At 40.0% G+C, this 23,047-nt stretch overlaps 1 protein-coding gene across 1 annotated transcript in view; it reads left to right on the top strand.

The window, feature by feature from the left end:
* CIB4 (calcium and integrin binding family member 4) overlaps positions 1-23,047 on the top strand; it is a 47,856-nt gene that overhangs the window by 3,268 nt on the left and 21,541 nt on the right. Inside the window, exon 3 of the mRNA XM_070947076.1 lies at positions 5,317-5,413. Within this exon, the coding sequence (XP_070803177.1) occupies positions 5,317-5,413 (97 nt within the window). The remainder of the gene's footprint in view (positions 1-5,316; positions 5,414-23,047) is intronic.

Below are 23,047 nucleotides of genomic sequence, written 5' to 3'. Positions count from 1 at the left end.
AGAAGACACTGTTTCTAAGTAGTACAAAAGCAGAGTTTCTTATTTTATTGGGAGCATAAATGATATTTATTTGCCTTTGAACTAATTTGGATTCTTGATGACAATATATACAAATCCATTAAGTTTTCCAAGCAATGTTCTTGCTTACTACTTACAAAGTATTAGCCATTATCTTCTTCCTAAAACTGAGAGAACATGAGTGGCCCAAAATATCTTAATTTGATGGCGTGTGTTGAATTTTATGGTTACAATGAAATTATTCAGTTAATAAAGTGGAGGTTTGCAAGAACCAGCTTTTCTGGTTAGTTACTTCCTATTTTCCTTTCTAAAAATGCAAAAGAGAAAAATTTTCTGTTTTGAAATATTCATGAGTTAGCATCAGTAAATGCTTGAGCAAACTGTGAGAGAAACTTATTTGAGTTCCGGGGATCTGGTACTTTTCATGTCTTGCTTTAGGTATTGGTTGAACTTCATGTTTCACCAAGACATCTAGATCCTTTTCACATGTGCTGTTGTCCCTCATTAGTCTCCTTCATTTTATACTCATGTTTTTAATTAGTCCCACCCAAATATGGTACTTGTATTTGTCCTTCTGAAATCCCTGTTGTTGGCCTTTGCCCATTCTTTTAAGTGTTCAAAATCATCCTGAATCTTGATATTGTTCTTTAAGAGATTTGATAAATTAATAATCAGTTTTTGTAACACTTTATCCAAGTGGCTGATAAATAAGTTGAACATTATAAGTGCTAAAATGGAGTCCCGCAGTATGTCATTTGCCACTTCCTTTTATCTCGACGCAGAGCCATTGATAAACACTCACTGGGTATCCATTTAGTGGTAGAATAATCCAGCTCACATTTTGTGACCCTCTTTACAAGGATCTTAAGATTCCTTCGTTCAATTCTTTGCTGAAGTTAAAGTCATTACAGAATCCAAACAGTACTTGTAAGAACTATCTTTGCAATTGGTTGTTTGCTTTTGATATTCTTCCCTCTTTTCTCTAGATCTTTCACTAGAAAGAAGTTAATAAATCACTAATTATTCTCCCAGCTCCTTCAACCTCCTGGCTTGTTCTTTATAGTATCTTGCAGCATCTTTGAATCTGTGACCATCTATGTCAGAGGTCCTCAAACTTTTTAACAGGGGGCCAATTCATGGTCTCTCAGACTGTTGAGAGGCCAGACCAGGCATGGCTAGATCATCATGTGACTAGGTGGGCATGACTAGGTCATGTGACTAGGTGGGTGTGGCCAATTTAACAGCCCATTAAACAATGCACACAAATTAAACTTTAATTTGTTTTGCTCCTGGATGTGTTTTATTTGCTTTTGTTTGCATGTTGCTCTTTTAGTTGACTTTTCTTTTTACTAGATCATTTTTTTCAGTTGTTTAGGAGTCTAGTGGTCCACTTCAGAAAACTCAGTTTTCCAGCAATTCTTCTCAGCTCCAAGGAGCTTACAATCAAGTCTGTGTGTGTGTGTTGTGTGTGTGTGTGTGTGTGTGTGTGTGTGTGTCTTGTCTCTCTCTCTCTCTCTCTCTCTCTCTCTCTCTTTCTGTCTCTGTCTCTGTCTCTGTCTCTCTCTTTCTCTCTCTTTCCCTCTGTCTGTCTGTCTCTCTCTTTATCTATCTTCTGGAGGTGAGGGTGGTGAAAAACAGGCAGTTTTCACCCAATTTTTGGCCTACTGGGACATCTGTGCACCCCATTTTCACCTCCCCTGCCTACAGTAGCATTCTGCAGGCCAGAAACAGGCAAAACCAGCCCATTTTTTGGCCCAAAACAGGCCATTTTCTCCCGTTTTTTGCCTCCTGAGGCATCTGTGCACCCTTTTTTTCACCTCCCCCAGCTCCAGCAGCATTCTGCAGGCAAAAATTGTTGGCCTTACCTTTCCATTACAGCTTGCAGGGCTTGTGAAGGTAAGTCCTGCATTTGGCTGAAGGGTGGGCAGGGTGATGTGGGTGGGGCAGCCTTGTGGTCCTGCGCAGGCTGGATTAATGGCTTCGGCGGCCCACGGGCCGTAGTTTGAGGACCCATGATCTATGTTATTTGTTTCCAGGTGGATGTATAGATATTTGTCAAAAGGTTTAAATAATCTTTGGAGCTTTTCTATTGCATCTTGAATGTGTGCTCCAGGAAGGAAACATACTTCTCTTGATCTGGGGTAATCAATGGATTACGCAAAATGGTGTAGCAGTATTCAAAATTTAGTCATTACACTATTAATAAAAACAGCATGCCAATGCTCTTATTAGCAGAAGCAACACACAGCTAGCAGAATTTATTTTCTCTTGTAAGTGTGTATATATCGGCCACACAGGATGTTACGAAACAGCCGACTAATCTGCAAACATCAACTCCATCTACTAATCAACATGTAACAACACAGCCAACCAACCCGCTTACAACAAAGCCAGCACTCCCCACCTCCCCACCAGTATTTATAGAGAGACAGCATCTCCGATCACGCTTTGCTCGCACAAGCATGAAGCCGAAGACACCAGCCTGAAGATGACGAGTGGGACCTCGTCGAAATGTTTGTTTTTTTTAAATTTGATTTATATGCCGCCCTTCTCTGGAGACTCAGGGCGGCTTACAATGTGCTAAGCAAAAAAAATGTTGCCAAGATACTCTCAATCTTACACGGGAAAAGACCCGAATACACCAAGACTTACATATATATAATATATCAACAATCTATGCCATCCAGAATTAGTGTTATGGGGTGGGGTAACAGAAAGGGAAAAAGCCTTCCAAAAAATGTTAATTTTTTTAAAAAAAAACAGGAGCAGAGCTCTTTCAAAAGGAGTATTAAACACACATACACATATATAAAAATGGCCACATGAATCCAATAAGAACTTTGGTCAAGCATCACAAGCAAAGTATTATATGGCCAGTAGACACAAACACAAACACACCAATAGCAGACAAGCAGATAACAAGATCTGGCAATGGTTAAGAGCAGGAAAGTTGAAGAAAGAGACAGAGGGGTTAACTGTGGTTGCACAAGACCAAACCTTAAGAACAAATGCACACAAAGCTAGAATTTAGAAGACAACAACAGACATTAAATGTCATCTCCACAAAGAAGCTGAAGAAACAGTGGTCTGCCTAGTTAGCTGCTGTAAGAAGATCGCACAGACTGATTACAAACAACGGTATGACAAAGTAGTAACAATAGTGCATCGGAATAGCTACAAGAAATACCACTTGCCTATAAAGAAGGATTGGTGGGAATACAAAATATACAGAGCAATAAAAAATGAAGTGCTCTGGGACAAGCCTTTGCCACATAACACCACAGACTTAACAATTGTCAATAAGAGAGACAAAAATGTCTGAATAGTGGACATGGCAGTATGTGGAGACAACAGAATGGAAGAAAAAGAACTGGGGGTGGGGGCGATCACAAAATGCAAAGATCTGCAAATAGAAAACAAAAATAATACCAGGGATGAAATGTTCCCGGTTCGGACCGGATTGCCCGATCCGGTAGCAATGGTGGTGGGTAGTTCGGAGAACCGGTAGCAAAAATTCCTGCCCCACCCCCCTTGCCCAGCTGAGCCCCACGATCATCAGAGGCTTTTTTTTTTACTTTTAAAAGCATTTTTTCTACAACTTCTTCAGCTGAAAAATGCTTTTAAAAATTAAAAAAGAAAGCCTCTGATGATCGTGCCACTCAGCTGGGATTGTCAGAGGCTTTTAAAAGCATTTTTTCGGCCGAAGAGGTTGTAGAAAAAAAAATTCTTTACAAGCCTCTGACGATCCCAGCTAAGTTACCTTAAGAGGTTGCAGAAAAAAATGCTTTTAAAAGTTAAAAAAAATAGTTGGCCACGCCTACCCAGTCACATTACCCCAACCACCACCAAGCCACGCCCACAGAACTGGTAGTAATAAATTTTACATTTCACCACTGAATAATACCAATAGTGATAGGCGTCTTTGGTGCAATCCCCAAAGCATCTGGGGCTTTCCTTTATTAACACTAATAGCATAGATAAAATCATCACAATTGCAAAAGGCAGCTTTACGTGAAACAGCCTATATCCTGCAATGATTCCTTTAACACCGTCAAACCTGCCTATCCCAGGTCTTTAGAAAAGACTGTGTAATTGGATAAAGATGCCAAATCTAGTCTAAATATTTGGATGACTATACAATAGTTAAAATAATAGATCTCCAGTGAAGCACTATCTTGATGTGGTTGAGGGCTTGTGTGCTTAAGGATGAGAGCTATGTCAAGGTACAATCATACTGGACAGGTCTTATCAAAAGTTAATAATATAGTGGTGGACTGGAAACCCTGGATAGTTTGACCAGAAAATTAATGGCAATGAATCATACCCTTAATCCAGCCAGCGATGCTGACAATTTCTATTTCAGTTTCTACTTACCAAGGAGCATAATAGGTGTGGAATGTTGCAAGTACTCCAACCAGTTAAAGAAGAAAAAGGGACATTGGAAGAATATCTGAAGAACAGTGAAGAAGATACACTGAAGATAGTACACCAGGAAGGCTTATTGAATACCAGTGAGACCAAACTACCATGTTTTCCCAAAAATAAGACCGTGTCTTATATTTTTTTGAACCCCGAAATAAACGCTTGGCCTTATTTTCGGGGAGGTCTTATTATTTTGGGGCACGTGGAGTGAAACGGGGATCCTCTTGCCATTTTACCTGATTTCCAGCTCTGTCTCCCTAACCCTAACCAGAGGAAATGGTGGGGACTGGCTGCTCATGTATTTAAATATTTTCAGGGAGGGCTTATTTTCGAGGGAGGGCTTATTTTTGGGGAGGGCTTATTTTCAGGGAAACACGGTAGACTATGAGAAAGAACCAATGAAGACAGAAAAGAAACACAACAAGCCAAAGCATTACATGGCAAGTACACACAAAGACAACTAGCAGGCAAAGCTAGGATTTTAAAAAGTATTTTCTTAAGTTATACCTTCAATTTCTTCTGGTCACAGTTTCTTCTTTTTTTTTCAGCCTCTGTGTAACTGCTTACTGCCAAAAGAATTACATAATGGGCATGAATGAATGTCTGGATGGATGACTCTGATTTAGTTCTGTTGTTTTATTGAGTTTTGATGGCTTCAAATTGTTAGGTAATGTGGTAAATTGTAATATGTTAAATATTCATGTAATTGCTGTTTTAGTTTGATGTTTTTATAAGTAGCAGGAGGCGGGGAGGTGGGCTTTATAAAGCCTTGTGAAAGGAGTTGAGAATTTAAAATCAACATGCAAAATAGGGTTTATGGCAGCCTTGACAGCTAAGGACTGTATCAGCCTACCAATTGTTTTCTTCCATTTGCAGGATCCATGAAACTTTTTGTAGTTCATGCCCCCAAGGAAAAGATTACCGGAAAGAAAAACTCACAGCGGAGCAGGTGTGTAGCTGGCCACAGCTGAAGGTAAGCCCCAACACTTGCCAGCAAAAAAGAAGACTCTATGGACAGTATTCTCTGAATGAGAAGTTTAATTGTTTCTCAGTATAGGGTGAAGGAGGGATATAATAGGTAACTTTTCTTGCTGCCCAGAAAGGCAGAGTCATACAAACCAGAAGTTTTGTTCTTTTCCTTCTTTTGCCTAAAACACTTTTACCACTTGAGCCATGGTGGCACAGTCATTAGAGTACAGTACTGCAGGCTACTTCTGCTGCCTGCTGGCTGCGTACAATTTGGCAGTTCGAATCTCACCAGGCACAAGGTTGACTCAGCTTTCCATCCTTCTGAGGTAGGTAAAATGAGGACCCAGATTGTTGGGGGCAATATGCTGGCTCTCTAAACTGTAAAGCACTATATAAATGCTATTGCTATTGCTACCAGTCAACCCTCTTTTTCTAACAGAAGCATTTCTTTTCACCACCAAGCCATGGTGGCGCATTGGTTCAAATGCAGCATTGCAGGCAAATTCTACCCACAGCCAGGAATTCAATTCTGACTAGCAAAAGATTGACTCAGCCTTCCATCCTTCTGAAGTCAGTAAAATGAGGAGCCAGATTGTTGGGGGCAATATGGAGGCATCTACTATATACTGCACAATCATCCAGGAGGAGACTATAGGCATGGTCATCCAGATGAACTCCTATTAACTCTAATAAGCATGGGCTGTGTGATGACAGATGATAGGACTTGCAGTCCAAAATTAACCTATCAAAATTAACCAGTCACATTTACAGTACAAGACGAATGAAGCCATGGACACACTATTCAGCCATCCAGTTTATGCTACAGGTAATCTTCAACTTAATGACTACAACTGAATCCAGAATTTTGGTTGTAAGTTTCGTTTCTTAAGTGAGATGTCAGCCTTGAAGAAGATTGCCTTTGCTAGTTTCCTGGCCAGGAAGCTAGTGAAGAAAATTTTCCTCAAGTCTAGAGAAGCAATCTTTTTCAAGGCTATTCAGGAACAAGGAAGTCAACCAGCAGAGTTCCAGTTCCTGGCTAGCTTTGAGAAAGATTGTACATGATAACTTTCTAATTGTGCTTCGCATGGGGCCGGTGTGCTGTCAGCAAATGTAGGGAAGGAGAAGAGTAAATGGACTTAGATGCAGTGGGGCAGGGAGAAGGCTCAGACCACTTGGAAAGGGTGAGGAGGCAGCAGAGGGACAAGGCCATGTTAGGGAGGGGAAAGAGTTGCAACTGCTTCTATAATTATTAGGGTAGGTGCTCAGCCAAGCACCCAAATTTTGATCATATGACTGCAGAAATATTGCAAAGGTCAGAATTTCTGGCAGGGGTCATAAGTCCCTTTGTTCAGCAATTGTTGAGTTAACAGTTGTTAAGTCAAGGACTACCCGTATTCACAGATGGGGAAGGGATTCTTCTTTCTCTCCTTCTTTTTATTATTTTATGAACTCCTCAGAGGATAACTTCATCTGAAATACAGCTGTAGGAATGAACTGGCCCTAGTGGATCAATACTGAACTTAATGGCAAAGCATGTGCATATTAATTCCATTTTAAAAAAAAACTACATTCAGCTCTAGTCAGGGTCGGCTTCACATAATTTAACAACCAGTTTTCCCCAGCACTGAAAATCTGCACGTACTCCTTCCCCACATGCATGCGGCCTTCTGCGCATGTGCTTTGCTTGTGCACGCGCTTGCACACATGCGCGCAGCTTAAAAATGCAGCTAAATAGGACGGCATAGTGCCTGGGTGGATGGGTGGGTCACAACTACCGTATTTTTCAGAGTATAAGACGCACCTTAGTTGTTGGGGAGGAAAATAAGAAAAAAGCTGATTGGCAGGTGGATCAGCCTCCTGGAATACCCCCAATCAGCTGTTCCCAGAGGTGAATTTTAGCAAGCTCTGTGCCTTGCTTTTTTTTCTGCTATTTTTTCTGTCTCTGAAAGTTCTGAAACTCTGTTTCATAAAAAACTTTTTTTCCTGCCTCTGAAAGCCTCCGAAACAGAGCTTCAGAATAAAAGCCTCTGAAGTTCTGTTTGGGGGCTTTTTTTCTGAAGCTTCGTTTCTGATGCTTTTTTCAGCCTCTGAAACCTCCGTTTGAGAAGGTGGGCGGGGCTACATTCGGAGTATAAGACGCACCCAGATTTTCACCCTCTTTTTTGGGGAAAAAAAGGTGCATCTTATACTCCGAAAAATACGGTACCGGTTTGCCTGAACTGGTCCGAACTGGCTGAATCCCACCCCTGTCTCTAGTTTGTTTCCATCAAAATATCTAGTTTTTTTTCTTCCACACAACTGCAAAAATTAAAATGATGCTTCCCCAAGTTCCAACCTACATATATTCCATCCCCATGAACCCACGTACAGAAAGAATATCTTGACCCATGTTTCAGATAAAAGGCCCATTAAAACAACACTTCCTCCACCATTATGGGTTTAACTAAAATCCAAACCTAGATTGTTTTGTCATTTGACACCATGTAACGTTGTTCTCCTGACAACATTGCAATCTGAACCTTTGCAGCTTACGCTACAATTTTAGCAGGGACAGTCCTTGATTTTTTATTTTTTTTTAATGAAAAGTTCTTTGGGGTGTAATTCTTTTGGAATTACATTTCTGGCTACTTTGTGACTGCATTGTGTCACTAGTGCACACATATAGCTTAATGAGTCCACGTGAACACCAAAAAGTTCTATGCATTGTTCACACCTTTGCCATTTCACACATCACAGATGCTGAGGGATATTTTGAACCTGATAACACATTGTAGAACATTTATATTTTTGCAGCAGATTTTTTTTCCCCATCAAAGAGGATTCATTTTGTTGGCTTTTTAAAGCACGGATAGAAAGCTTGTATAGCAAAGGAATACAGCAGCAGCTAACGCAACTGAAATACAGATTCAGATCATACCTCCTATTTAATGCAGGAAATCTAAAGCTTGATAATCTTAACAAATGGCTGTCTAATCCCTGATAAAAACCTTCAGCAGTGCAAATGGAGATGTATATCTTGGAGACAGACTGAATATGAGACTATAAGCTTGTCCTACTTTCATGTAAAGTATTGAGAGAGAGATGGCTCAGTCCTCAGATACTTGTATCTTTAACAGCCCATAAGCTCTACTGGCCTTAAAAACAGCCTCAAAAAAGTAGGCTGTAATGGAACATTGATTGATTGATTGAATGAATGAATGACTGATTGATTGATTATGTGCCATATAACTGTTGTTGATTCTTAGCAACCACATAGATTTTCTCCATGATGATCTGTTTCTAATCTGATCTTGTAGGTAGCTGCTGGAAATAACTCCATCCTCTTTGCCATTGATCGGCCTCTTTTTCTTTTTCTTTCTACTTTTCCCAATGTTAGAACTTTCTCCAGAGAGTTAGAGCTTCTCACATTGTGTTCTAAATAGGATGATTTTGTTGCAATATTTTCAGGATCAGACTCAATAATGATAATAAGAGTTAGAGGCTTAAATATATTTCTCTTTAATTATAACAGGCATTCTATATTCACTGAATATTCACAGATAGAAGCAGGGAAAATGGTGAAGGTGACTCCTTATATACACAAGGGGTGGAGTCAAAGATGGGAGTGGTGAATTATGAATACATTAGGAACCAAAGAATAAGTTAACCCCCGATGTCCCATATATACATTATTTACACAATAGGGAATAAGGCATTTACATCTCACAAATCCCCCTCTAAATGCCGGTTCGCTATACAACACCAATTACATTCAGATTCAGGACAATATAAGACATATAATTTTGATGTTAAATATTTGTGCTGTTTTGAAGGTAAAGGCTTCGTCAATATGTCAGCTAATTGTTCAGAGGTATCACAATGCACTGCTTTGATAAATCCATCTTGAGACAATTGTCTCACATGCTTAAATTTTATATCTATATGCCTGGACCTTTGTCCAATGGCATCGGATCTGGATATTTCAATGGCTGCTTTATTATCTTCATGCATAACAAAAGGCAAAGCAGGTTTTTTCCAAACATCTGAAATCAAGTCATTAAACCATACAAGGTTATTTGCAGCTTTGGACAAACAAACATATTCCGCTTCTGTGGTCGAAGTGGCTACCAGTTCTTGTTTACCAGTGTACCAGTAAACTGGACAGTCATTTAATAGAAAAATATAACCAGAAGTGCTTTTTCTGCATGATATATCTCCAGCCCAATCCGCATCAGCGTAACATGTAAGTTTTGGTTCTTTATCATTACTAGGTTCTAATACTAAGCAAAAGTCTAATGTACTTTTCAGATATCTTAGAATTCTTTTGACCGCTTCCCAATGGTACAATGTAGGTTTGCTAACATATCTTGACAATAAGTTGAGTGGTAATGCAATATCTGGTCTGGTCCAATTAGATATATAAAGAAGTGAACCTATGACTGATCTATAAAATGTATTATCCTTGAATTCAGGGGAAGATTCATCAGTGTTTCTAAGGAAATCAGTTTGCATAGGAGTGTCACAGGGTTTGGCATTGTTTAAATTGCATTTGTTCAGAAGTTCAATGATTTTATCTTTCTGAGTAAGTTTGAATCCCCTTCTAGTTTTGTTAATTTGTACACCAAGGTATTTGTTTACTTTACCTAGAGATTTCAACGAGAAATGTTCGTTTAGCTTGTTTACAAAGGTTTCTCTTCTCTCCTTGTGTTTTCCTATATATAAAATATCATCTACATAAATTAATACAAATTCAATGTGATCATCACTCTTTTTTACAAAGAAACAGTTATCAGCAGTGGTAGCGTTGAAATCCATGGTCTTAAGCACTTTTACCAAGCAATCGTACCATCTTTTGCCAGATTGCTTTAATCCGTATAGACTCTTGTTCAATAGCCAAATTTCATTCTTATTAGTGTATTGACTGTGTGGTGCTCTTACATATATTTCCTTATCTAGCTTTGCGTGTAAATACGCAGTCTGTATGTCATATTGAAATACATCAAGGTTGAGTGCAGATGCCACTACTAGAGCTGTTTTAACACTCTCTGTTCTTACTGTGGGGGAGTACGTGTCAGTATAGTCCTCCGGATAGTTTTGTGCATAACCTTGTGCAACCAATCTAGCTTTGTATAGAGTATTGCCTCCTTCTAGATTCTTAATTTTATAAATCCACCTGGTACCTATAATTGTTTTATCTTTAGGTGCTATCGCAGGTGTAAACACATTTAATCCTTGCAAACTTTCCATCTCTTTTTTCATAGCTAGTTCCCACTTTTCCTTTTCTTCACGAGGGAGTTTTAATACTTCCTCATATGTATTAGGTGTCATTTGTTCACCATCCATATGCATTATGTAATCTCTGTATTTATTTGGTATTTGATTTCTATTGTTTCTAATAGCTCTTTCAGGTTTGCTATGGTAATCATGCAAATATCTTGCTTCTTTTTTGGTTAATGTGTCTGTCTTTATTTTGTGCTGACTATTTGTCCAAGTTTTGGTTTTGTTTTTATTTTTGTTGATATTTTGATTTTCTATTGTCCCTTCCTCACAAGATTTTGTATCTTTGCATTTATTTGGAAATATTTCATTAAGATGTAATTTAGACCAATTAGCCTGTTCATGGAACACAGCTGTTCTGGAAACTATAAATTTGTTATTATTATCAATGAATCTGTACCCTTTGGTGCCAGTTTCATATCCCATAAATCTTAATCTTCTGGATACGTTTTCTCCCTTTCTCCTCAACTGCTTAGGTATGTGTACGTCTGCAGTGACTCCAAATATGTGCATGTGTGCTAATTTAGGTTTCCTATTATACATCACCTCATATGGTGTTTTATTCACAATACTGGACCAGGTTCTGTTTTGAGTGTAATTTGAATAATGTAAGGCTTCTGACCAAAATTGTTTGCCTAAACCAGCATCCTCTAATGTGCACCTAATCATGGTTTGTAGTGTGGAATTCTTTCTCTCTGCAATCCCGTTTTGGAACGCAGAAAATGGACTAGATGTGAAATGTAGCATTCCTCTATCCTTTAACCATTGGGAGAATTCTTTAGACATGAATTCACATCCCCTATCTGTCATAATTTGTTTTATTCTGACATTATGTTGTGTTTCTATGCGTTTGTAGAATTCCTTAAATTTCTGAAAGGTTTCATCCTTGTGTTTCAATGTGTAAACAAAACCATAGCGACTGTAATCGTCTACTATTGTTAGGAAGTAACGTTTTCTATAAGTGATTGATGGAGTTAATGGACCAACTAAGTCCATATGTACTAAGTCAAAAATTTTGTTAGTTGATCTGTTGGATTTTTTTGGTCTGGGACTAGTTTTTAGTTTAGTGGATTTACATACTGAGCATTCCAAATAATTTTCACAATTTTTTATTTTGACACCTTCTGCGTGTTCAGTCATTTTTTGTACTACAGGAAAACTTGCATGTCCTAACTTCCTATGCAAGATGTGAGCACACTCATCATGAATTGGCTTACCTATTCTTGGTTTCTTCTCATTGTGTGTATTTGCGTGATCATGAGATATTTTACATTCATCATTGTCACTGTTACTAACATTTTCATCATCTGCCTCACTACAATCTTCCATATTTGAATCAATGTTATGTAACCATCTTTCTTTTGTTATTAGATAGGGTAGGCCTCCTTTAATCATCACAGTGCCTACATTTGTTTTGTCCTTCTCTAAAGTTGCTTTCCCCTTTGAGAAAACTATATTGATGTCAGAATCTCTGCTTAGTTTTATAGCACTTAGTATGTTATGAGGTATTTCTGGAATTAACAATACCCCCTCTATTTTTCCTAGGCCAGGCAAGGTCACATTTCCTCTGCCTAATACTTGAACCTTTTCTTGATTAGCTACCTTTATTACAAATTTATCTTCTGTAAATGAAGACAATATATTTTTGTTATTAGTGGTGTGGTTGGTTGCCCCAGAATCAATAAGCCAATTATTGTTCTCATTTTGTTGTGTTTTAGTGCTGTTTTGTTTATTTAGTCCATTCAGTGAACCAGATTTTCTCTCTTTTGAATTTTCTCTACCCCCTCTACTTTCTCTGTAATTTGGTGGGCTTCTATATTTATGTCTATCTGTGGAAGACTGTCTATAATTGTATTTGCTCCTATACTCTGACCTATGTCTCTCCTTTGAGATTTTGGGACAGTCTCTTCTATTGTGTTCCCTGGATCCACAATTATGGCATTTAAAAGCTTCATTGTATTTTTCTTGGAAAGCTACCTTCCTAAAAGATTTGTGTTCTGTGTGATTGCTGGAACGATTTTTTCTTGAATTGTCTTCTGCTATCAATTTGTTAGATAGACTTTCTATGGATAAATATCCTAGATTGATGGTGTCTAAGTGTGACATAAAACTATCCCATGATGAATCAAGTGAATTGATAATAACACTTTTCATTGTTTGATCTGAAATCACTTCCCCCCTCAAATGCAGCTCAGCTCTTATTTTGTTTAGAGATATCAAATGCTCACTTATGGAAACCCCTGGTTTTACTCTGGAAGAAAAGAAATCCTTAGACATTCTTGTAGTGGTAGCTACACTATCGCTGTGAAACAGATTAAACATGCATTGAATTATTTCTGACACAGTTAGGTTTGGTTTGATGCTATGATACATTGCAGGAGACACGCTAGATATTATTAAGAAAAATGCTCTATGATGTAAACAATCTATTTTTAAAGTCCAAGGTCTTCTTGGAGGACTAGTGATAAAGAATAGTAAATTTTCTTTCATAAAGACAACCTGGATCTGTTGATACCATTCTTGCAAATTAATGCCATCAACTCTAAGTTTTGGGAAGTCACTGGGTAAGTTTCCCACATTATTTTGTCCATTACTTACAACCTGAGGAAGTCCGTGGTCTCGCAAGTGCAGGAAATTGCAAAACGGCATGGGGATGCTCGCAACGAGTCTGCGCGGTTCTCTGGCCAGTTCAAGTCTTTCCGGACCGTCTACGTAGTTTCGCACATGCGCGTTGCTCATTTCTTCTTTGGCGTCGTCGTGGAAGGTTCTCTCCATTGCAGCTCGCTCGCTCCGCTCCTCTTCAGACGAGTCGGTTTCTGGCTCGGTTTTAGGAGTCTTGATGGCGGCGACTGCTCTTCTCTTTCTTTTGTGTGCGTTGGTACTTGATCCGGTCTGCGGTGTAGGGCGGAATCGACATGGCTCTCTGGGCTCGGGCGTCGTCGCTCTCGAAGTCAGGATGGGAGCGTGCAGGTCTTGAGGTATCGGCTTGTTTTCTAGCTTCTTCGTTGTCGCTTTGGAAATTTTTAATTTTGGCCCAAATGCAGCAAGAAGCGTCTTCATTGCTGACTTTACTTGGGATTTCGTCAAGTCGTCTTCGCTTTCTGATTCTGGTTCTTCTGAAGAGTTTGAATCTTCCTTTTCACTTTCGTTGTCTGATAACGTTTTTCGCGCCAGAAATTTTGAACTGAGCATTTTGATTGGCTCTGCTTCGCTCACTTTGGAGGTTTGTTGAAACCAAGATGGCTGCCATTCAAAATTTCGCGCGGGATCACATCTTTTCTTTTTCATAACGACTTTCTCTGTAGTCATATCACTCACAGTTTTTTGGTCTTTGGGTTTCTCTTTAGCGATGTTTCTCTCTCTCGCTGCTCCGCTGTTTTTCAGCATTTCTTGGAGATTCGCGATGAGGCTTTCATCATTCTTCTGGCTTTTTAATAGTTTTAATATCTCTGACCTGAGTTCGTTATTTTCTATTTCGATTTCCTCCTGGTCATTATTTTCATTTATTAGTTCTTCTTCTTCAGTGGTGTATTCTTCGGATTCTCTCGAAATCGCGTTTGTGGATTCGTTGATTATTTCTTGTTCAGTTTCTATTTCTTTGCTGTAGGCCCTGGTGTTGGGCCTATCTTTCTTAGACATTTTTAAGTATTTATTGAGTCAATCAACCATCCTCTGCTACCAGATTGTTGCAATATTTTCAGGATCAGACTCAATAATGATAATAAGAGTTAGAGGCTTAAATATATTTCTCTTTAATTATAACAGGCATTCTATATTCACTGAATATTCACAGATAGAAGCAGGGAAAATGGTGAAGGTGACTCCTTATATACACAAGGGGTGGAGTCAAAGATGGGAGTGGTGAATTATGAATACATTAGGAACCAAAGAATAAGTTAACCCCCGATGTCCCATATATACATTATTTACACAATAGGGAATAAGGCATTTACATCTCACAGATTTGATCTTGGTAATTTGTGCTTCAAGTGAGACCGCTGAATTGACTGATGGAACCATTTAACAGTTTGACTAAGTTGTAATATTATTTGTTTGACTACAGCTTCATTTGATGTGGGAATTCAATCATTGTGGTTAGTTAACTAGGATTTATAGCTTAGAGTTATGTGTGACCCTATATGTGAAGGTGTGCATCGTGCTCTCTTCGTCTCCATCTTTCTCAATTTTAAACTCATTTCATGTTTATTTATTGTTTTGGTTTTTAGTGATTGTAAGCCATTTATGGTTGTCTCCAGGCATAAGATGAATGAATGAATGAATGAATGAATGAATGAATGAATGAATGAATGAATGAAAAACCTACCCATTTTGGGTATCATTCCACTACCACTGCCACATTTGGCTGCAAAATCTGGGGCCAAGGCTAAATCAGAGGCAACAGAAGTCTAATCATAGACCCAGATGTCCCGATGAGTTGTTATAGTTTCCTAATATCATCAATAAGCAAAGCTATTGTTGTCTAATGTATCTAGGAAGGTTGGAGAGGGCAATGTACAGTAGGCAACCACATAAATTCCATTATAGTTTATTACCCTTTTATTTGCTACATGATGCATATTTGATGCATATTCAAAAAGAAAATAGTGAGTGGATTATCTATTTTCCTATATCTAAAGGAAAACTAAGATTGTGCAACAATCAAACCCTGATGTCTGCTCAAATCTTGGCAAATATTTCAAAATGTGAATTGAGGATAATTCAGGAAACTCTAAAAATGAAAACAGGAAAGAATAAATTGTTGTGGCTCGCCAGCAGCCAGCAGAGCTGGCAGCAGATTCAGACAGTGAGGAGGTTGGGGAGGAATGTGGGCCAGTCCTAGAGTCTGGGGAAGGCTTGGACAATGGCTCTGAGTTGGAGGCAAAGAGGGAGCCAAGGCCAGCTGGTAGTTCTTTGCTGTCTCCGGAGTCTCCGGAGTCTGACATCAGTGAGGCAGAAGAACAGCGTGAGCCTGTTCCCAGTGTGCGCATGCGCTGAGCTGCCAGGAGACAGGAACAATTAAGGAAACAGGGTCGATTTGGGAGTAAGGTTTGGAGATGATTGGCCCATAAGACATAAAAGAGAAGCGAACAGGACGTGAGCTTTTGCAGGAAGCAATTAGTTCATCTGGCCGATTCGAGATTTGAAACATCTGTTTGTGACTCTGTGCCAAGTTTGGCCTTGCCCTGCATCTGGAAATTAGCCCTTTGGCAGCGTTCCACATGAGATAGATGGGTGTTGATAACCTTCCTCTGAAAGACTGTTTATCAAGCCTTATGGACTAAATGAAAGTAATTTACAGCTGTATGAATTAAAGAGGTTTGCCGGGACTAAGTTTGTGCTGTTTACTTTCTAAGGAAGCCTAGGTCAGAACATAAATCCGGGTTTTTAACCTAATAATCCCCTGTGAAAATATAATATTTCTTCAAACTTCTTTTTTCTTTTATTGCCTCCTATTCAAGTTTCATTCATGCCATCCTCTACTGAAAACTCATCACTTTCAATTAACTCAAAGCAACCATCCATCTAGGAGCAAACACAAAAATAAGTAAAACAAAAATACTGCCGTTTAATGTTTATTTAATTACCTTCTTCATATACAGAACACTGCCAGAGGACAGTTTGGATGGTGGGGAGAGAATTTGTTGTTTATGAGTGTTCCAATTTCTCTATAAGTAGGGATCCAAATTAGACTGCATAGGAAATTCTACCCCAAATCCTAATAGGAGCGGATATGAATTTGCACCTCATATTGAGGTCACTCCTATAGTCTACAAGAGGCCTTTTTATTTATTATGAGGTCATTGGGTTTTATTTATTGTCTTGGCATAGTGGTTAGAATCAGTGGTGGGATCCTGTCGGTTTAACAATCGGTTCGGTGATCGTGCACTTCACACACACACGTGCGCAGTTTTATGAAAACTTACCTTCTGCGTTACTGCTGGGGAGTAACACAGCTGATGTGCAGCAATCCGCTCTGCCGTGTAAATCAGCTGAGAAGATATAGGTCAGTAAAGATGAGCCCACCTGATCGTTGGAGCGAACCAGTTCCCTCCCAGCTGATTGTTGGAGCTACCGGTTCGCCAGAACCAGTCCGAACCAGTAAATCCTACCCCTGGTTAGAATGCAATATTGCAGGCTAACTCACTGCTCACCACCAGGAGTTCGATTAGTTGAATCAGCCTTCCAGCCTTCTGAAGTGGGTAAAATGAGAAGCCAGATTGTTGGGGGCAATATGCTGACTCTGTAAACCACTTAGAGAGGGTTAGGGTTAGGGTTAGGGTTAGGGTTAAATAGTGTGAAGCGGTATATAAGTCTAAGTGCTTATTGCTATTGCTATTTATTTAATGTATACCCCAATTTTCTGGTTATACAATTCCTAAGACAGCTAAATGGAAGACGTTTTGGCCTAGTGGTGATCTCCATCAGATGGAAGTTCCCAGCAGGATCCAGACAAGGGTCTGGGAAGCACAGCAAACTCAGAACTAGTTTCTGGCAGGGGAAGATTCAAACTCCAGATGATTTACTATAAATGGAGCTCAAGCTAGAGATTTGTACAAGCAGGTTCAAAGATTCATCAGTAAATAGTTTCAGACTATTTTAAGGTTTTAGTTCATCCTGATGCTTACTCTACTTAAATTGGAAGCCACATTTCCCCTACTTTAGCAGCCATTGCTTTTAGAGAAATTGTGGTGCTTATGTATTTATTTAATCTTTAGGAATGCCAGTCTTTTATTTCAAAATCCTATCCATGGTGACTTTTAATCTCCTTGGCTCCTAGCACGTCAGTTTATTCCCAAGCAAATTCATTCCAAGGAGCATTTATAGTAAGGTGCTATTATCCCTGCTACAGTGAAGGTCTGTCCTTGATAAAACATTGGAAATTTTTCTTTCCCTGAAGAATTCATTTGCAGAAAATTGCCCACAAACTTGGTGAAGAAGAGGTCTCTTGTGTATAGCCCTTAGCAGCAGAATTTCTCCAAATGGTAATAGATCGTTTTAGATCACTAGATCTAAAAGATGCTAAAGCAATGGTTGGGTTTTTGATAACATATAACACAATCCTGTTGTTGTCTTATCCACTATGTTATGGAAACCCAGCCATAGCATTGAATAAAAGCCCAGGATCAATCTCATAAATAGGTACAGGTAGTCCTCGATTTATGACAGTTCATTTAGTGACCGTTCAAAGTTACAACGGCGCTGAAAAAAGTGAACATTTTGCAGCATCCCCATGATTATGTGATCATAAGTCAGATGCTTGATAACTGATTCACACTTATGACCGTTGCTATGTCCCAATATCATGTGATCACCTTTTATGACCTTCTGACAAGCAAAGTTAATGGGGAAACCAGATTCACTTAACAGCCAGGTTACTAATGTATCAACTGCAGTGACTCACTTAATAACTGAGGCAAGAAAGGTCATAAAATGGGGCAAAATTCAATTAACAAATGTCTCACTTAACTACAGAAATTTGGGGCTCAATTGTGATAGTAAATCGAGGATTACCTGTAATCTAATCTAATCTAATCCAATCCAATCTAATCTAAATATATTAATAATCTAGTTCCATCAAGACTCAATATCAGTCCGTGGTCTTTTTTGAACCTGCTGCTACAGCAATATTCCATTTTTTTCTTCTTAATGTTTCCCAGAGCGGTAGCCAAGAATGAGAAAAGTGTGGAAAACAGATGATGATTTCCATCTAGCTCAGTGGTTCTCAACCTTCCTAATGCCACGACCTTTTAATACAGTTCCTCATGTTGTGGTGACTCCAACCATAAAATTATTCCTAAAACCATTGAAAATATGTGTTTTCCGAAGGGGTCACGACCCACAGGTTGAGAACCACTGATCTAGCTTGTCTTTTTCTGCAGAAGTGATTCTGGTCAGCCTAAAAGAAGAAAAGCATCGGCAAAAGGAGACAATAGGCATGGGGGACATGGAGCCCTGAAAAGATTTTGCTAAAGACCTCACCAAAGAATTCATGAACCAAAAATGGCAGTTTTTAATTAGTATGATGCATTTATTACTAGAAGAGTTGCACTAGCTTGTGGGAAGAAATATCCATCTGGTTCCAAACTGGGAGAAAGACACTGGAAACATGGAGGCTGATTGGAAAGATGGTTTATTGATGAAGCAACAAAATGGAGTTGGGGGTGGGGGGGTTATACCTTCTTTGAGCTTTGTATTTGAGCTTCCTGTTCCTGTGCAAGAACATGTGTTCTATTGGCTGTTGTCAGATTCCTATGGGGTCATGTAGGGGTCATAACTGGCACTATAGGCAAAAGAGGAAATGCAAATCCTAGGTTCCTGTCTGAGCTAATCTGGTTTATCTCTGGTTTATTGATTATCTGAGCTCCCAGGTGACGTGTGGACTGCTCTGGGATGGTGCAATGAAGGGGCTTGTGTTTTGAAAGGGTGTTGGGCAATTCCTATTGTGGTTTAATGGCTTTCGTCCTGTTATGGATTTGAGTGAGGGGGCTGCTTCTGCCTCAGAAAAAAAAATATGTTTTTCCATTTCTCCCTTTGGGGAAATATAATATTCTGCCTTTTTCAATATTTCCCAAATATGTCATTCTTCTAGGAGGGATAGGCACTGACTTTCTACAAGCTCGACATATTTTTGAATGTGAAGAAAATACATGAGAGTGCTCAGCAGGTACCAATGATAGTATATACTTGTAGGTTCCAGATTGAAATACTGAAGTCTTTATGAGGCTGTCTTTGTATCTAGTCCAAAGACTTCACTTTGTATAGAATTTAGGAACTGGTTTAATATCTGGAAAGTTATGTTTGACCAAGGAGCCTTCTAACTCCTAAATAAAAATTCAAGGTGATGCCCATTTCCAGACTCAAGGCCATTCATATCGTCTGAAAGATTTAGATCAGGCACCATCTCATTTAATGCCATATTGCTTGTTGCAATGGAAGAATTAGTTGTACGGCATGCAAGCAAAGCAGATAGTGTTAATTGCCCAGAAGTGATGGAGATGCTGTTTCTGTGAGAAGATAGAATGAGCATGTGCAAATCACATTTAAAGATTCAACCACTGCAGGGTTTAATTAAAATCCAAGAATAAATATAGTTAGCCACACTGTCAGTTTAGATTACAGTGAGTATGTTTACATTTTTTACACATTTAATGAATACTATTTGCATAGATGAATGTGTAGGCCAACATTTGGCATTTATGTGATCAACTCATTGCAGGAGGAAAACAGAATACTGGAAATTGTATGAAATACAACTTAAGGAATTTATCTCTCTCTCTCTGTGTCTGTCTGTCTCTCTGTCTGTCTCTCTCTGTCTCTCTCTGTCTCTCGCCCCCACCACTCTCTCTATGTATGTGTGTGTGTGTGTGTGTATCCCTTCTCCCATATTAAGGACACATTCAGTAAAAAGGAAAAAAGATAGGAAAGAAGAAAAGCAGAAAGAAAATAAATCACCCACATTAGTAGAGAAAACATATGTGAAGAGATACAGGTTTAACAGGTGCCTAGAATGTTAGCTGACCCATGAATTTCAGGGGTGAGCATTCCAAAGTGCAGGTACCCACAGTCAAAATCGCTCCAGAGACAAGGGCTACTTAGGTAGGAAATATTTGTTTATTGTATGTACGACACAACAGGCACATCACATTACCAGCAATCTCTGAAAAGGTGGAAGAGATATTACAAAATACAGTATATATCCAGTCACATTCCAGAACCTTTGCATCCTTTAAAAATATTGCCCATTATGAAGAGAAATCTTGGATTTCTTTTTCTTGTTGCCCTTTGTCCCATCTTTTGGAGATAGTAGTTGCATGACTACATTCTCTGCACTTCAGGTCTCCTATCTAGGTAATTCTCACAAGTTAAGCTGAAATCTTCTTGCAATTAACAGAGCCCTCACACCACCACTGAGAAAGTGAACAACTGCAAGATGGCACACTGCGATTCTTGGCACATACCGCAAGACTTCTGATAATCTCAGCAAGTAATATGATGTATAATTAGAAAAAGACTCTGGTCCCAAGTTGTTCAGGGCTTTGTACATCATAGGAAGAGCATTAAACCTGGCTTGGTAATTAAATGAAGTCACTGAAATTGCTGACGTCTATAAAATCAAACTTTTGGTCTATCCAGCTCAACATTGCCTATACAAGAGCTTCCTTAGTTGTACATATAACATTTTGGGCACAAAAAATAGCCACTCAAAGGGGAAGAGGCATTGCCTCCCACAAAATAACTATTACTCTACATTAAAGGTAAAGGTAAAGGTTCCTCTCACACATATGTGCTAGTTCCTTCCTTGAGTGAGGGTGCCTTTCCCGCCACCTTGAAAGAGGGGGTGGTGAGGCCCCTCCTCAAGAAGCCATCCCTGGACCCGGCTGTATTAGTAAATTATCATCCGGTCTCCAACCTTCATTTTGTGGTGAAAGTTGTCGAGAGTGTGGTGGCACGACAGCTACCCCGGTACCTGGAGGAAGCTGTCTATCTGGACCCGTACCAGTCGGGCTTCAGGCAGGGGTACAGCACAGAAATGGCATTGGTCGCGTTGGTTGATCTCTGGAGGGCTCGGGACAGGGGTTGCTCCTCTGTCCTGGTCCTATTAGATCTCTCAGCGGCTTTTGATACTATTGACCATGGTATCATGCTGCAGCGGTTGAGGGGATTAGGAATTGGAGGCACCGTGTTACGGTGGTTCTCCTCCTACCTCTCTGACCGCTTGCAGTTTGTGTTGGCAGGGGGGCAGAGGTCGACCTCGAGGCGCCTCGCTTGGGGGGTGCTGCAGGGATCGGTCCTCTCGCCCCTTCTGTTCAACATTTATGTGAAGCCGCTGGGTGAGATCATCTGTGGTTTTGGGGTGAGAGTCCACCAGTACGCTGATGACACCCAGCTGTACATCTCCACCCCAAACCACCCCAATGATGCCCTTGATGTGATGTCCTGCTGCCTGGAGGCCGTGCGGGTCTGGATGGGGAGAAATAGGCTCAAGCTCAACCCTTCCAAGACTGAGTGGCTGTGGCTTCTGGCGTTCCGGTATAGTCAGCTGATGCCATCGCTGACTATTGGGGGTGAATCTCTGCCCCCCACAGAGAGGGCTCGCAATCTGGGTGTCCTCCTGGACTCATGGCTGTCTTTAGAAGAGCACATGACAGCCGTAGCCAGGGGGGCTTTTTATCAGGTTTGCCTGATCTGCCAGTTGCGTCCCTTTCTGGACCGGGATGCCTTGTGCACAGTCACTCACGCCCTCGTCACCTCCCGTCTGGACTATTGTAATGCTCTCTACATGGGGCTCCCCTTGGAGAGCACTCAGAGGCTCCAACTGGTCCAGAATGCAGCCGCGCGGGTGGTTATGGGCGCACCTCATTACGCCCATGTAATACCTCTCCTGCGTGAGCTGCACTGGCTCCCAGTGGTCTTCTGAGTGCAATTCAAGGTGTTGGTTACCACCTTTAAAGCACTCCATGGCATAGGACCAGGATATCTACGGGACCGCCTTCTGCCACCAACAGCCTCCCACCGACCAGTTCGCTCTCACAGAGAGGGACTCCTCAGGGTGCCGTCAGCCAAGTTGTGCCGGCTGGCGACACCCAAGAGGAGTGCCTTCTCTGTCGGAGCTCCTGCTCTTTGGAATGAATTGCCCCCGGATATTCGTAACATCTCTGATCTCCGGGTCTTTTGCTGTGCCCTCAAGACCCTACTGTTCTGACAGGCGGGGCTGTCTAATTGTCTAATTGAATGATTTTAAATTTGGGTTTTAACTTTTGGTTTTAAAATTTGGCCAAAACTATTTAATGATTTAATTAATTTTAACTATGATATTGTATATTTATGTTTTTAATTGGCTGTACACCGCCCCGAGTCCTTCGGGAGGAGGGTGGTATATAAATAAAATTATTATTATTATTATTATTATTATTATTATTATTATTATTATTATTATTATTATTATTATTACTATTATTAGTTGTTCTCGACTCTAGGGGGTGGTGCTTATCTCCGTTTCAAAGCTGAAGAGCCAGTGCTATCCGAAGATGTCTCCGTGGTCATGTGGCCGGCATGACTAAATGTCAAAGGCACACGGAACGCTGTTACCTTCCCACCAAAGGTGGTCCCTATTTTTCTACTTGCATTTTTTACATGCTGTCGAACTGCTAGTTTGGCAGAAGCTGGGTCAAGAAATGGGAGCTCACCCTGTTACCCGGCACTAGGGATTCGAACTGCTGAACTGCTGATCTTTCGTTCAACAAGCTCAGTGTCTTAGCCACTGAGCCACCACGTCCCTATCCAAGTTTACTACAAGAAAAATGGGATAGGTTGATATCCTTACCATTCTTTAGTTCCTAGGTTTATTTTTATGTATTACATTTATGACCTCCTTTCTTCC

Source organism: Pituophis catenifer, unplaced genomic scaffold (assembly GCF_029215685.1).
Source record: "Pituophis catenifer annectens isolate HBS135680 unplaced genomic scaffold, rPitCat1.0.hap2 SCAF_1, whole genome shotgun sequence".
NCBI classification, from domain to species: domain Eukaryota; kingdom Metazoa; phylum Chordata; class Lepidosauria; order Squamata; family Colubridae; genus Pituophis; species Pituophis catenifer.
Note: the sequence above shows the minus strand (reverse complement) of the source record. Positions and strands in the feature narration are given on the sequence as shown.